A 14,422-nucleotide genomic window follows, 5' to 3' on the forward strand; every position below is an offset into this window, starting at 1 on the left:
TTTAAAAAAAAAAAAAAAAAAAAAAAAAAAGGTGGATTACCTTCCCTGCCTCGTGATACGCAAATCTGCATAAACGTATGAAAACATGGCCATCTTGGTCGCTCCCTAGGACTTAGGTTCCCAAACACTATCACAGGCTGGAGAATGGAGCAGATTTGCAGATTTGGGGTTGCCAGATTAAAAAAAAGGGAGCAGGCTGAGCATCTAAAATCAGCTGCAGTGAGATACAGGCAAACGGCCCAGAGCCCCCAGCTGAGATTCCCAGGAGCTGCTCACGGCTGCTGCAAGTTAAAGGTTACAAACCGACATCGATTAGAGACCAAAGCCTGATGTTGCCCAGGGCTTCGTTTTATTGCTATTTGCTTTCGAGCTGTTGTCGGCAGGGCAGCGAAGATTAAGGGCCATTGAGCACGTCTTGTCAAAAGCTGTCTGGGCAGAGCAGTGTCTCTCCAAAACCACTATCAAATCATCTTTCCCACTGCCATGCTTTGAGGGCTGGGGATGGTTTCTTCATCAGTGAGCTTGTTTTTAACAGTCACCCCAATTTATCAGCTAAAGTTCTTCTTCCCAGCAAGAGGGCAGAAGCAGGGACAGAAAACAAGGCTTTGAATGAAAATCCAGCTACAGCCTTCATTACAGTCTCCATAACATCTAAACCACTAGATTTCATGCATGCTGTTGCAAGTTCTCCATTTGTGCCAAGAAATTGCCCATTTCCCATGAAAAAGTATAATAATTTCCACAGGGAATTTCAGCAAAGAACAAGAAGGGTTCATCCCATTGGGATTTTTGGACCTGTCATTAGAAAAATAAAAAGGTGAAGCCTGTTTTCATGTTCCCTCACCACTGTCCCTTCATTTTCAAAGCTTCAAAAAGGTCTGATGACATTGAAAATACAAATTGCCCAGCAAAAACTACCACATTAGGAGCCAGGTTGTTTTGCCCCACTGGAAAATAAAAGTGTATAGGGAAAAATTGCCCAGAGGAACAGAGGTTCACTCTCCCCAGCAGAGACCCAGCCCAGGCAGCTGTAAATTCTAATGCTTCAAAATCTGAGCTTGGCCCAAGGAAAGGAGAAATCAACCCCTTCCTCCCCACAAGTGTCCAGCCACCTTTTTTACCCTGAAAACTTCTTCTTGGCAAGATGCTGAGCCAGGAGGAACTTTTTATGGTTTAAAATGTTACTCAGAGCTGAGGTACCACCTTTTCTTTCTCTCTGGCTGCACTTTGAGACAATAACAGGGAGAGAGGGTGTATGGCGGGGGGGGAACGGGGCAGTTTTAGCCATCAGTGTCCTCAGAGCTTGACTCCTGCAGGTTAAATGCAATCATGTATGATATCTGGGACAACTGCTTGAACCCAAATCCATTAGCTGCCTCCCTGCTGAATCCCCAAGGCCCAGCTGTCTCCTTGCATTAGAGGCAACACAAATGAAACCCACTCCTCAGAGCTGGGAACTTGGCATGGTGCCCAGACTGGGGAAACCGCTTCCCAGAGCATCCCCAACCCCAAAGGAAAGGCTTCCATGTAGCCAATCCTGCCACCAGCTCCACCACCACAAAGTACCTGCCCTGGATGCCACAGGCACAAATGTTGTCAGGTCAATGGGGAACAGTTGGGTGGTGTGAGGGGAGGAAGGATGCCTAGCACGCCCACTGCAGGTAGCCCAGACCCACGCAGGAGTTGAAGATGCTGGTGAAAGGTAAGCCAAACCTGCCAAAACACCCTTATTCTCTCTCAGAGCTCTTCAGGGACCTCCCCATACCATCCTCTCCCAGCCTCAGTGGCAGGTGCTAGGAAGAGCTTCAGACAGACCATGGAGTAGCAGCAGGGTATGGGGCAGAGAGGGCTCAGGGACCATCTCCTTGCTGCTTCTTCAGCAGGAGCCATGAGGCTCTTAAGCACTCCCTACCTTCAGGTCCCACCAATAAAACACAAAGTCTTGTTAACAAAAGGCAGAATTTCCACTTAGATCTGGACTCCCAGAACATTTCAGCACACTATCAAAATTCCACACTGCCATCTTGGTCCCAGCCATGCCAGAGGTGGTGCCAGGCTCTTGGGGCAGCGTGTCCCTGTCCCTGCCCCACAGAGCCACCCCAGAAGGCTCCCAGCCCATCCATGGCTCTGGGGAGGCACCGACCCTAACACCTGGGTCTCCCCCCTGTCTGGAGGGGAAACCTCAGCACCTGAGTGAGCTCAGACAGCAAGGACGGGAGCACTTCATTTTTCTCCAGGCAAAGTTTATATGCAACACAGAGTATGTGGCTGGCATTTAGCATTAACATTTGTCTCTCTCTAGAAGGTCTGTCTCCTTTCCAAATAATGAAACAAAGCAGATATCCTTTTGCAGGAAGAAGGGAAATGCTTCACATGCTGCACCCCTTGGCTATCCCGATTATTTCCACGTACAGTAGTTATACACACTGCAATAGATGCAGTGGAGGGGAACTGGACTGCACCCATGGTGAGAACAGACCTGGGAATTAGCTCTCTCCCCTTATTGTGCAGGGTATTTTGAAATATATACAGGTGTCTTCTCCGTGTCTGTGCCAGGGGGATTTATGCAGAAAGATTCACATGCTGGAAATTGTTCTTTACAGCTGATCTCCCTACGTGTCCAAAACACACCAGACTCCCCAGCAGCCAACCCACTCCCTAAAGTTTTGGGACTTTACCCAGTCTGAACACCATGAATTGTAGCAAAATATGCACATCTGCCTACCTGCGGACTGGCGTGTGTCACAAAATTCATGCCTGGGGCTGAGGACAGAGCAACGGGGTGTGAGCCAATGGAGGACGTGATGACTCTGTACGGCGAGCCCAGCGCATTCACTGGAGACCTGATCGCGTTCATGGGGGACGGCAGTGCCCGGGAGGCGTTCGCAGGGGCCTCGAGGTAGTTGTGGTGCCCGTCCACCGAATTTCCTGTGGAAAGGCTTGACAACGGGCTCACAGATGTGGAGCTGGCGTGAACAGGGGAATCTACAGGGAGAAGTAGAATGATTAAAAACACTATGAGCAAGGCTGGCTGTACAGTGATCAGCTGCCCAGCCTTGGTTGTGGCAGCTTAGATGCTGGTCAAGACTCAAAGCCAACCAGCAAACATGCCTTACGCTATAAAGGGAAAGAGCAAAACATTGGTTATGGTACAGTAAATAGAGTTACATACAGCAACAAAACATATTATGAAGATAATACTTAAAAATCCAATCTTCCTTCACTGCGTCGGTGCCTCAGCTGACTTGGAAGAAGGCATGCTACCTACCTGCCCCACGCTGGTTTTCTCTGAACTATTCCCTGAGGTCCCATTTCTTTTGTCCAAGCTGGCTCTAGAGACAGCGCACATTTGAAACCATGAAATCTCCACCAGCCACACTGGAAACCCTAAATGCCCCCCATGTCTTATGAAGCACCTTTGCTCCCTGCGATGGCTCAGGCACCATGCTCAGCAGGCTCCTCTTCTTCTTCCCATGGTTCAGTTCTTCCCCTTCCCACCCGCTTACCTCTCCACCGTGCTATTTCACATGTTCCTCCAGCTCTCAAAACCTGATGCCAGCATCTTCAGGAGGTGGATGCAACGCAGGACAGAAACTGCCCATGACATGCTAGCAATGTGGGTGACAGGACAAGGCACCCACAAAATATTTTGTCCATTACTTTTCCTCACGTAGTACAAGACAGAGCAGAGACTGTGGCCACACAGTCTGCCTGGGCAGACAGTCTCACAACCACAAGGGAAGAGGGTTCCTCCTTCCACACTAAAGAGCTCCAGTGCACATTGCCAAACTGAGCCTCACAGTAGCCCCATGAGATCAATCTGTCCCTGAACCCCGCTGGGGAAGAGGTGGCATAGAAAAGCAATATAACCTTGATCATTGCTACCTTAGGGCAGCCTCTGAGGCTGAACGCCTCACCCAAGGCCTAAACACTGCCTTCTATAAGACCAGTCTCAAACATTCAGAGGGTATCTGGGCATCAAATGCCCACTAGTCCCAATGGGTTATGTATCTAGCTGTATTTTAAGGATTTATATGACCTTTTCTCCCTCCCCTAGAATTTACCAACCCCAGTTAGCATTAGCTGTCGTTAACATTTCAATGAACCATTGTTTCTCTGTTGGTTTTTCAACACAGGAGATCATTCCCTGGAGTAGCAAGGCAAAGATCTTGTGTGGGAAGGTCACACAGTTGGTTTTCCATGGTTGGCACAGAGGATGCTTGTTCCCATTGCATTTGCAAGTAAGGCAGCGCTTTGGTGTTTTGTTTGTTTGTTTTTTTCCTCCTTTTAACATTATTGCAAAGTTATTTACGTGACAGTGTTTGTTATTTTACCTGAAGTAACAATCAAATCTGATTCAAAGGGAAGATGCACAATAAAGACGGGAAAAGGTCAGCTTGCTGAATAACATTAAAGACATTTGTCAGAGTCAAGGAGGACTCGATCCGCCGTTATCAACCCACTTCAGACTTAATTCTGCAGGGGGGGGGGAGAAAAGGTCTTTGTCAATTCTTGCTTTGGCTTTTTGGATCAATTCTCCCAGTGGGAAAGCGATGTGCAGCAAGAGGAAGCCGGCTCAATGACAACAGCAGAAGCCTTGGAGGCAGCGAGGCGGTCTGGAGGCAGAGCCAGGGATCCTGCCTGCTGCTGGAGAGAGTCACCCCACATCCCCCTGCCACCATCATGGAGACATGTAGCCTGTTTTCGGTTAGTAGACAGAAAAATCCCTACCTTGTAATGGCTTCCAAGCGCAAAGGCTTTTCACCCCAGAGACAGCTGCCAGGAGAGCCTTTAGCAGTGGGCAGAAGATGTGCTGTTTGCCTGGCCCCTGCCTTACCTAAGCGCTCAGCTTACAGCGGCACCTCTTGTTTCCTGGGACTTAAAAGGACCATCCTGACTTGTGCCATTATCGGCTTCAGAGAAAAGCAAATGCATTTTTTCATCACCTGCGAGTAGTTTCACAGTCCCCCTCAGCATCTGTAGCACAGACTTATAAAAAAATTGTTTTTATGCCTCTTTAAACAACTAGATAAACAACATTGCCTTTGAGGATTCTTCAGCTTGGAAAACAAGCCACTGAAGGGGAGATTGGGCAGAAATCTGTCACACCAGGACAGCTAAGGAGAAGAATGATTCTTCATCCTTTTCCACTAACACAGAAAAGGGCATATTTTGAAAGTATCACGCAGAAGATTTAAACCAATAAGAAAAGACTCCCAGGAGAGTTATTTAACTGTTTGCATTTACATCAGACCTTACAGAAACACTGTCACCACTAAGTTTCTCCATTAGAAAGGCTCCAAGTTTCATAAGGACTGCCATGGTTTAACCTCAGCCAGCAACTGAGCACCACACAGCTGCTCGCTCACTCTCCCCCCTCAGTGGGATAGGGGAGAGAATCAGAAAAGTGAAAAAATCGTCGGTTGAGATAAGAACAGTTTAATAATTGAAATAAAGTAAAATAGTAATAATAATAATAATAATAATAAAAGAATACACAAAGCAAGTGATGCACGATGCAATTTATGTACTGAGCATGACATCACATGGTATGGAATGTCCCTTTGGCCAGTTTGGGTCAGCTGTCCTGGCTGTGCCCCCTCCCAGCTTCTTGTGCACCTCCAGCCTTCTCAGTTGGTAGAGCATGGGAAGCTGAAAAGTCCCTGACTAGTGTAAGCACTGCTCAGCAACAACTAAAACATTGGTGTGTTATCACATTATTCTCATGCTAAATCCAAAACACAGCACAGTACCAGCTACTAGGAAGAAAATTAACTCTATCCCAGCCAAAACCAGGACAGGACCCAGAACAAAGCTTTCACCCAAGGAGACTGCTGGCCAGGGCAAGTCCCATGGTGTGCTTGTGTCCATGCCAAGAGGTGACTGTTCAAGGGCTATGGCCAGGGGAATCCCCTAGCCCTGAGGATGGGATCAAAGGCTGAAGCCAGGAAGCCTGGAGGGCTTGTGCCTGTCTCTCTTACCCTAACTATAAGACACCAAAGAGGAAGCATGAATGCATGAAGGAGTGTTTGCTGGTGCAGATGGATGGATAAATGAAAATATCTACTGGAGAGCACACAGGTGTAAAGCCAGGCTCTGCCAGGGCCTGATGACACAAACCAGAGTTAATATGCTTGTTTCCACAGTGCCTGGCCATGCTGGCCTGCTAAGGCTGTGACAAACCCGTTGGTCAAAATCATCAGTGTTAACTTTCCATTTACCAATGAACAATTTTATCTGTCTGTTACAAACTGTAATACAAACTGCATTTAGAAAAGGGGGGGGGGGGGGAAATAAAGGAAAAAATCAAAGCAAAGCACTCCTGCAAGGTGGTCCAAACTTTGACTTCCAGTCCTTCCCTTGGATAAGTTTGCGAAGTCAGTCCCTGAGGAAGCAGAAATGCACCCTCCCACACCTGGGGAAATACGCCTCTCAGCTTCTCATTTTCAGGCTGGAGTGCTCCGAGAGGGATGTAAGATGTGACTGCTACCAGGTTATCAGCTTGTGCAAGGAACAATTTACATGGCTGGCAGAAGGTGTGCAGGAAGAGCCATGCCAAAGCATGCTTGACACCGGGGTTACTTATTCCCTGAGCTGAATACCCTCAAAGTTGTTTCAGTCTAAAGGAGCCAGGCCGGCTTGGACAGTGCAAACAGCAGAGATTGCAAGTCTGATTCATTTTGGTTGAAAACAGTGTCATGCATCTCCCAACAGAAAGCAATCAGAAAGGCCGTGGGCTCACAGGGATGGCATGGCTTTCCTTGAAGTATTTTCTCCCATCATTTGGGGGACGAACAGAAACATCAGCATGGCAGCGGAGCGGGACCAGCAAGGAGCTGCTCTGTGGTGGGGAAGCAGCTCTGGGACAGAGTGGAGGGGACTGGGGAGATGGGACTCAGTCCTGCGTGCCAGCCGCAGCCGGCCGCCTCCGCCTCTCCAGTGGCATTTGGCACAGGTGACATTTACACAGGCCAAAGCGGGCCTTGAGTCTGTCTGTCAGGTAATGCAAGGTGACAAGCGATACTGGGGATTCAGCCAGCTGCGGCGGGGCCCCAACAGAGCGGAGGGCAGCCCTGCGTTGGGAGGCAAGGGTTCTGCGGCTGGCACAGCCCCTGCCCATGAGCACTGAGTGCAGCTCCCAGAGTGGCCAGGTCCCCCATGTCTGCTGGGGAAGACCAGCTGAGACCCTGCATCAAGCATCAGAGCTTGCTACAGCTTTTAACCACCTACTCCAGATTCAAGACCAGCTTATTTCTGATCCACAAATGGGCTGTTTATCTCTTTCTCCCCTGTTTCCCTCCTCCACATTAATGCTTGGACAGGTGAAGAGAGGTTCAGGGAAGCCTGATACTGTATTTATTTCTCTCCTGGAGGAGAAGAGGAAGAGAGGACAGGACGGAACTGCTTTGTGTGGATTCTCTGATGTCTCCACTGCAGACATGCAGTGTCCAGAGAACCCAGCGCCTGAACCCTTCACAAACTCTCTTGTATAGAAACGCACGCACTCCAGCCTTCTCTTTGTAGGAAGCAAAGTTTAAAAAGAAGAAACTTGTTTCTGGGTGCTTTGCTGTTTCAAACTGCCTCTGCAAATTCATCACATCACTTGCTGCAGAGAGCAGCCGTGGGTTGGAAGTGTGTGCACAGACACAACATCCATCCTGTTGCTTTAGCATTTAGAATAAGGATCATATCTAATGTCAGCATAGACATTCTGCTTACATTAGAAAAAACAATGAGGGAAGACCCTAAGAACCACTTGGTTCTCTGCATTTTTAAAACAGTGCCCCTGAGGACATAAGCAACAGTGTTACCTTCACCCACCAACCACTGAAGCCACGCAAGGACAGAAAGCTTTGATACTCCACTTCCACCTGTGTTTCACCTCCACCTTAGCAAAATTCTAGTCCAGGGATAAGAAACTTGCATGAATAGGCTCACAAAATCAGGAATCGATGAACACCGTCTACATCACAGCAGATGCGTAGGTGTCCGATAGATGCATCTGCAGAGCCAATGCTCCAGGTCCACCACACCAATGCTAAACAGCCAGATCTGGGCTAACACAGCTAAACTGGTCCAGGACCAACACTAGCTCGATAAAGCCAGCTTGGATACCTCTGTGCTGTGAGCATTTCATGGTAAAGCTGGGGCAGGCATGGAAGCAAAGACTACCTGCAAGAGTACACAAGTGACCTCAAATGTCTCAGCAATGGCAGTAGGAAAAGAAGTGTCCAGGCTGCAACCAATGAAGCTGTCTTGATTTTCACCCAAATAATGGCAGAAAACACCAGTCTCAGCAATTACATTTGAGCAGAAAGTGGAATGAGAATGCACAGAGACCAGAAACATTCGAGCCCTACATACACTGTTTATTTAACCAACATGGGTTGCAAGTTTGTTTTGGTTAATGCCCCTTCAGCTCTAACACCTAGAAAAGCCTTGAGAGGAAAGGTATATCAGTGTTAAACACTGGAGTCTTTCTTCAACTAAGGCCTAAAGCAATCCTGCCTCCTGAGACCTGCAGATCCCTGGCAAGCCTAGAGATGATGATACTTTCAACCTTCATAGTTTTGTTTTTAATGCCAGAGAGAATCAAAAGCTGGAAGAAACTCTTCGAATAATGAAAAACATGGCTTGTGCTTCTGAGGTCTCAGATATACACGGAAAGGGTTCATTTCATTGGCACGAACAATTAAAGGTGCAAGTTGCCCTGCCTGACACGACTAGCAAAACTTTGCAGATACTTCATCCTCCACAGATCAGAGAGCACCAAGAAGTGGGAAGAGACATGCAGAGAAGGGCTGATTTCAGCAGAGGAGCATGGGCATGCGTGGGAGGTACAGCTTGGCAGGCAGCTTGTCCTTGGGGACGACCTTCAAGGGAAATACCTGTGAGAAACACTCCTGAAATTGGATGTAGTTATGTAGCAGGGAACCCATGTTAACTGGAATCAAACAAAGTTTTGCTGCTGTGACTGCAGAAGTTGTTTTTATTTAATACATGGAAGCTAAACTGAAAAACTATTCCCTTTCTGGTGGTATTTTTAACTGTCCAAGCAGATTTCCACAGGCAGTACAGATTGCCATGCTAATATCCTACAGAAAGGTTATTGTTTTCGCCTTGCTTTTAAGGTCCAGTAACCTTTGTGCTTCCATCTTTGTTTTGCTGCTATGACTGCAGAAGTTGTTTTTATTTAATACATGGAAGCTAAACTGAAAAACTATTCCCTTTCTGGTGGTATTTTTAACTGTCCAAGCAGATTTCCACAGGCAGTACAGATTGCCATGCTAATATCCTACAGAAAGGTTATTGTTTTCGCCTTGCTTTTAAGGTCCAGTAACCTTTGTGCTTCCATCTTTCTGGTCAGCTCTGAGTCAAAAAATAATGCAGCCTTCCCCTGACAGCTAACATCACGGAGAAGCAAAAATTTTTGGAGGTGTGCTGGCACATATGTGAGCCGGGGCTTTTGCAACAGGGATCTGCACAGGGCAGGAGACCAACAAGCGGGAGAAAGTTTCCCTCAGCTCTCTGGGTGGTGGGAAGAGCTGCTCCTTCTCCTCTCAGGTAATCCTCCTGTGCTGCCCTTGCAAACAAGGGCCACCCAAAACTTGGCCCACAAGAAGCAGTGGGCTGGAAGCACATGAGACTTTCACCCACCCCCGTGCAAGCTCAGCATCAGATGCTATTTGGAGGTCTTGGTCCGATTTGACTGAAATTGGACAGTGGGTCAATAGCTTAATATGTCCAAGGACATTTGGACAAGACACACCTGCAGTGTAACCACATATTCTCCTCTCCAGGAAGCCAAGCTAAGGAGGAGGGAAGGAAGGAACAAAATCCACAGAAGCTACACAGGCTTTGCCATGACTTTGACAGGAACCACGCATTACAGGGTAACTCTATGGCTATGGTGATCTTGCCAACGAAAGACTCCTTTAGCAACTGCTTCTCAGGTAATTAAAATAAGGACTGCAAGCCAAATTTACTCACCTTAACAAGGTATCACACCCCCCTGGTTACCACAGTAATACACAAGAGTTGGATAAAGTTTCTCATCCCCAAAGAAATAAAAGTTGTTGAATTTGAGACCTGAAGGATTTTTCATGATTGTCTGACCAGATTTCCCCCCTGGCCAGTGGGATCTCCAGCACAGCATCCATCAGGAAAAAACATGCACAAATTCCTACACTGGTCTTTAAACTGCTGGAGAGGCTACAGGTCCTCATCAGAAAGGATCCCACCAGCTGTAGGGTCTGTGGCTGCCCCAGGTAATTGAAGGCAAGTGTCTCCTGCTTTAAAAAAACATATAAAGAAAAGAAATCTGCATTTCCCTAGCTGCAGGAGTTGCCCAGTCACTGCATTTTCTCACACCTTTGCTGGGTCAAAGAGCCCTCTTCCATCTTCACATACACAGTTACAGGTACAGACATGGCAAGCTGTGACACCCAGGGAAAAAGCATCCTACAGGTCACAAAACCTGGGACCGTCACAGGTGAAAAGGTGTCAAACAGCTGGGCAGCAACCCCACTCCAGGCACAGCCTGGCTTTTCCTCTGCAACTCTCCCTATCCCCCAAACGACCTGGCCTAACCCCGCTTTGCTTGGGAGAGCTGACAAGATTGCAGCCGGAGGTGGTGTGGCCACAGGCCAAGTTACATGAGTACTAATAAAAGAGACTTTGTGGAGGAGCCAAGTTAGTTCTTGTCCCCAACCAACTGTGCCAGAGAGTGCTCAGAGAGAGAGGACAGCACAGCACCTTTCCTTGCCCTGGGAGCTGGGCTCCGGATGAAATGCAAACTTCTGGAGAATAAAAACACGTTTTGAAGCCCTTTCCTTGCTCCTATAGCCCAGGCTGTGAAGGCAAATCCATCTGCCTTAGTGCACAACTCCTGCTCTAGATGTGTAAGGGTGACTTATCTGAACACTTTCCCTGCTACTCTATAAACTCATCTGTAACACTTCAGAGTGAATCTGTCCTTTTCTCATCACCAATGATGTGCTTATTAGCAATTTGTGTATGTACATTCTCAGACAAATTTGATGGTGTTATTCAGACATTTAAGATCAAAGTGACAGTTATACACACCATCAAAAACACATACCTTATTTCTAACCTGTATGCAGATAAAATCAGTTAAAGCATATGTAACAGTTACTTGAATGCAAAAAAGAAGAAAGAAAACACATGCTTTTTTTTGCTGTTATGCTCAAAATGAAGCCCAGAATTTCAGAGCTAAAGGAAATCTGAATACAATTAAGAGCTAGACATGTTGAACAGGAGCAGCCACATCACCTTAACTGTGCCCCCCAGCAACACAGTGCAAGAACAATGAATGTAACAAGCTGACAGTCTAGTGTGGACACTGCCCTTTTCCACCACCCTGATGTCCCCCTTCATGGTGACAGCGCAGGCAGACAAGGAACAGTTTCATAGCTATTTTTAAAGGAGCGGGGAGCAGCAAAGACAATGAACGTATTGCGGGCCTGCCCGACATGCAGGTTGCCTGCATGGGCTTTGCAGTGAGGATCCCAAGGCAGTGGGAAGCTGCCACACCACCTCCCCCATCAATGGTCACTATATCCATCCTGCTTCATCCCTCTCAAAGCCTGAGTGTCCTCTCCCACAGCCCATAGGCCCTAAAGTTGTCTGGCCAGAGCAGCAATTGCCTTCTCAAACAGCCAGAAATCCCTCTCTGCAGACCCAACAACCCAGGGCGAGGCAGCCCCCACACCACCTACAGGCCCCCAGGCCCCTCAAGCTGCCTCGGGAGCATAGAAGCCCTCCAGCTTTGAGGGGAGTGTAGATGTGAGCGGTGACCTGCAGTTCTATAGTGTCCAGGGAGCATAGGACAGGCCAGAGCAATTGTTTTAAAGCAGCCAAAACAAAACTTGGCCAATGTTTTTGCATCTCTGTCAGAGGTTCATCTGCAGAAAGCTCCTCTGCTTTTCTAAACCAAGTTAGAAGCAGGTTAAAACACCAGTTAAATATACTTTTAAATGAAAGTTAAAGTCCCAGTGTATTGAACTGTTGGTGGGCTGGAGAATAGTGCCTGCTCCAACTACCAATTTCCTCTCCTAGAAATCTCCCAAAGGTTCTGCTGAGTGCTGTGACCCCTGTCTTTACAGGGATCTGTGCCTGGTTCCTCTGAAGATCAGTTTGAATGTCACTTTTCTTTTGCTTCCTTGTAAATTTGTAATACTCAATAAATTAAACACAAATAACACTTCTATTGTTTCACTCTTATTGCAGCAATAGGAGAGAATTTGGCCTGTCTTTGCTTGTTCCTTAAAAACACCAGTGAGCAATAGATTCTTTCAACAAGTCATCTCTTTTCTGCAGAAACTGCCTAAAAAAGGTACTTTGGAAAGTCAAGCACTTGTGAAACTTGGGAATGACTTGATGCAATACCAATGACTTTTCTGGAGTTGGAGAATTACCAGAGGTGAGCATCTGGTGCAAGAGGGAGGAAAAAAAATACACATAGCGGGAACATTCCATGTGCAATCCAATGTCTGCACAAACCTCTTCTCTAGCAGAGAAATAACAGATTGATGTATACAGCCTGGGGGCCTCCAGAACAAGTCCTGGAGGCATTTACCCACCCTGAGGGGCCTGGAACAACTTGAGGAGTTTTCCAGAGATACTAAGGCTTTGCACGTCCACAAGCAACAATGCACTTTAACTTCCCTGGAGCAGCATCAATACTTTGCCAGCAGCCAACATACAGGTGCTTCCAGCCCCTTGCAGCCAAGCACTCCAACCTGCCTTCTCCCTGCCTCGGTTGGGGGGCACCCTACAGCTCCTCAACCCATTCCCTTTACACATCCCCCATGTTAGGACAAAAGGAATAACTTCAGATAAAAATAATGAGCAAGCCCCAGTAATTGCAAAGTCCGTTTCCCAAGAGCAGTTCTGGTTTCTGCAACTGGGGCTCACTCACGGCTGGCATGCACGGGGGTATTGCAGCTCACAGCCACACATACGCAGCCCTTTGCAAACCGCTGTCTCGCTGTGCAGCCTCATTTGGCTAATCTGACACAGCTTCACACGATTATGGTGGTATCTGTGTCACAAGGGCAGGAGACAGCCACTGGGCAAGGAAAGAGTCCTCTTTAGATTTTCTTGGGGGCTGTTTTATGTTTTAATTTTTTTTAATTTAAATTTTTTCCTCAAACAACTTAATAAAAATGCAATTGGAAAGATACTTACTTGGTTTGATCCTATTCTTTCAATGAATAGATTCAGTCCATCACACACAAACACACACATGCATCTCTCAAATGCTGTATACTAAACTTCAGAGCAATGAATCATGGTTTGACTCAAGCCTGCATAATTTCAGGCAGCTTGGTTTGTCTGTGTTGAAGTTCACAGCACATATAATCACAGGACAGCTTCAATCATAAGCACACAGGCACCGTAGGTTACAGCCACATACGAGCTAGGTTAAACATGTTTTTAAATTCCCTTTACCCCCCCCATACTCCTACTGTGGGATCAGTTCCTCCACCTAACCCAGAAGGCACAGATTGCAAACACAAGTAAAATACTTACTGCCAAAGCCCGCAGGAAACTTAATGAAGTGAGGATAATTCCCATACATGTTTAATCTTCAGTTCATCTCTTGCCTTTCTAAACACAACTGCCTCCTCTAACTTCAAAGCTGCCCAGAGTGCAGCGCAGCCTGCCGGGGTCGGGACATGGCTCTGCAGGAGCAGGGGCTCTCGGAGGGTGCCGGGGCAGCTGCCTCCTCCCGTGGCCTCATCCTCGCTTCACGCCGGCAGCAGCTGCTCGCCAGGATGAGACATGCTCTTGTTCTCCACCGCTCAGGGCTGGCTCCTGTGCTCAGCTGTCTCGGCTCCCTGCAAATTCACGGCAGACCGTCCGGGTAGCATAATCGCCCGGATAAGACGCCGATCAATGCATGACGGCTCCGGTATAGATCAGAAATTGGGAGGAGGGGGGGAGCTTAAGTTGTTTAGGGGAGGAGCATCGTGGGGAAGGAGGGGGGTGCTTTGGTTTTCCACCAGTGAAGGCTCAATGCAGTTTATTAGTTATACTAGCCCCAGCCATGTGGAGGTGTTTTCCAGACATGCAAAGGGCCAACCCTCGCCCAGAGGGGCTGGCACCCTGATGATGGGCTGGCTGACAGACAGGGCAGGCACACACGTGCAACCATCACAGTGCTTTGGGGCTAGGGCTGTGCGGGGCAGGGAGCTCCACTCTCCCATCCCACACCAAGCCTTGCCTCAGCTGTGCTCCTGGTAGTTGTGGCCCCTGCGGTGCTGGACTGAGTCACCCCTAGGAAACGCAGCCAGGGCTGAGGAGGACCAGGACCTGGTGGAGCTGGAAGCTCAACTCCCTTCCCCAACCCCATCAAAAGGGGTCCAAAAAAATACCCAAACCACCTCAAAAAAGCATC

The 14,422-nt window shown here is 47.8% G+C and overlaps 1 protein-coding gene across 1 annotated transcript in view; it reads right to left on the reverse strand.

Annotated features, from left to right (window-relative positions):
- Positions 1-13,656, reverse strand: part of RXRG (retinoid X receptor gamma) — a 24,296-nt gene extending 10,640 nt beyond the window's left edge. Inside the window, exons 1-2 of the mRNA XM_009273287.1 lie at positions 13,555-13,656; positions 2,726-2,985 (exon numbers count right to left, since the gene is read on the reverse strand). Of these exons, the coding sequence (XP_009271562.1) occupies positions 2,726-2,985; positions 13,555-13,603 (309 nt within the window). The 5' untranslated portion in view covers positions 13,604-13,656. The remainder of the gene's footprint in view (positions 1-2,725; positions 2,986-13,554) is intronic.
- Between the last annotated feature and the right edge of the window lie 766 nt (positions 13,657-14,422).

Source organism: Aptenodytes forsteri, unplaced genomic scaffold (assembly GCF_000699145.1).
Source record: "Aptenodytes forsteri isolate BGI_AS27 unplaced genomic scaffold, ASM69914v1 Scaffold95, whole genome shotgun sequence".
Taxonomy (NCBI): Eukaryota; Metazoa; Chordata; class Aves; order Sphenisciformes; family Spheniscidae; genus Aptenodytes; species Aptenodytes forsteri.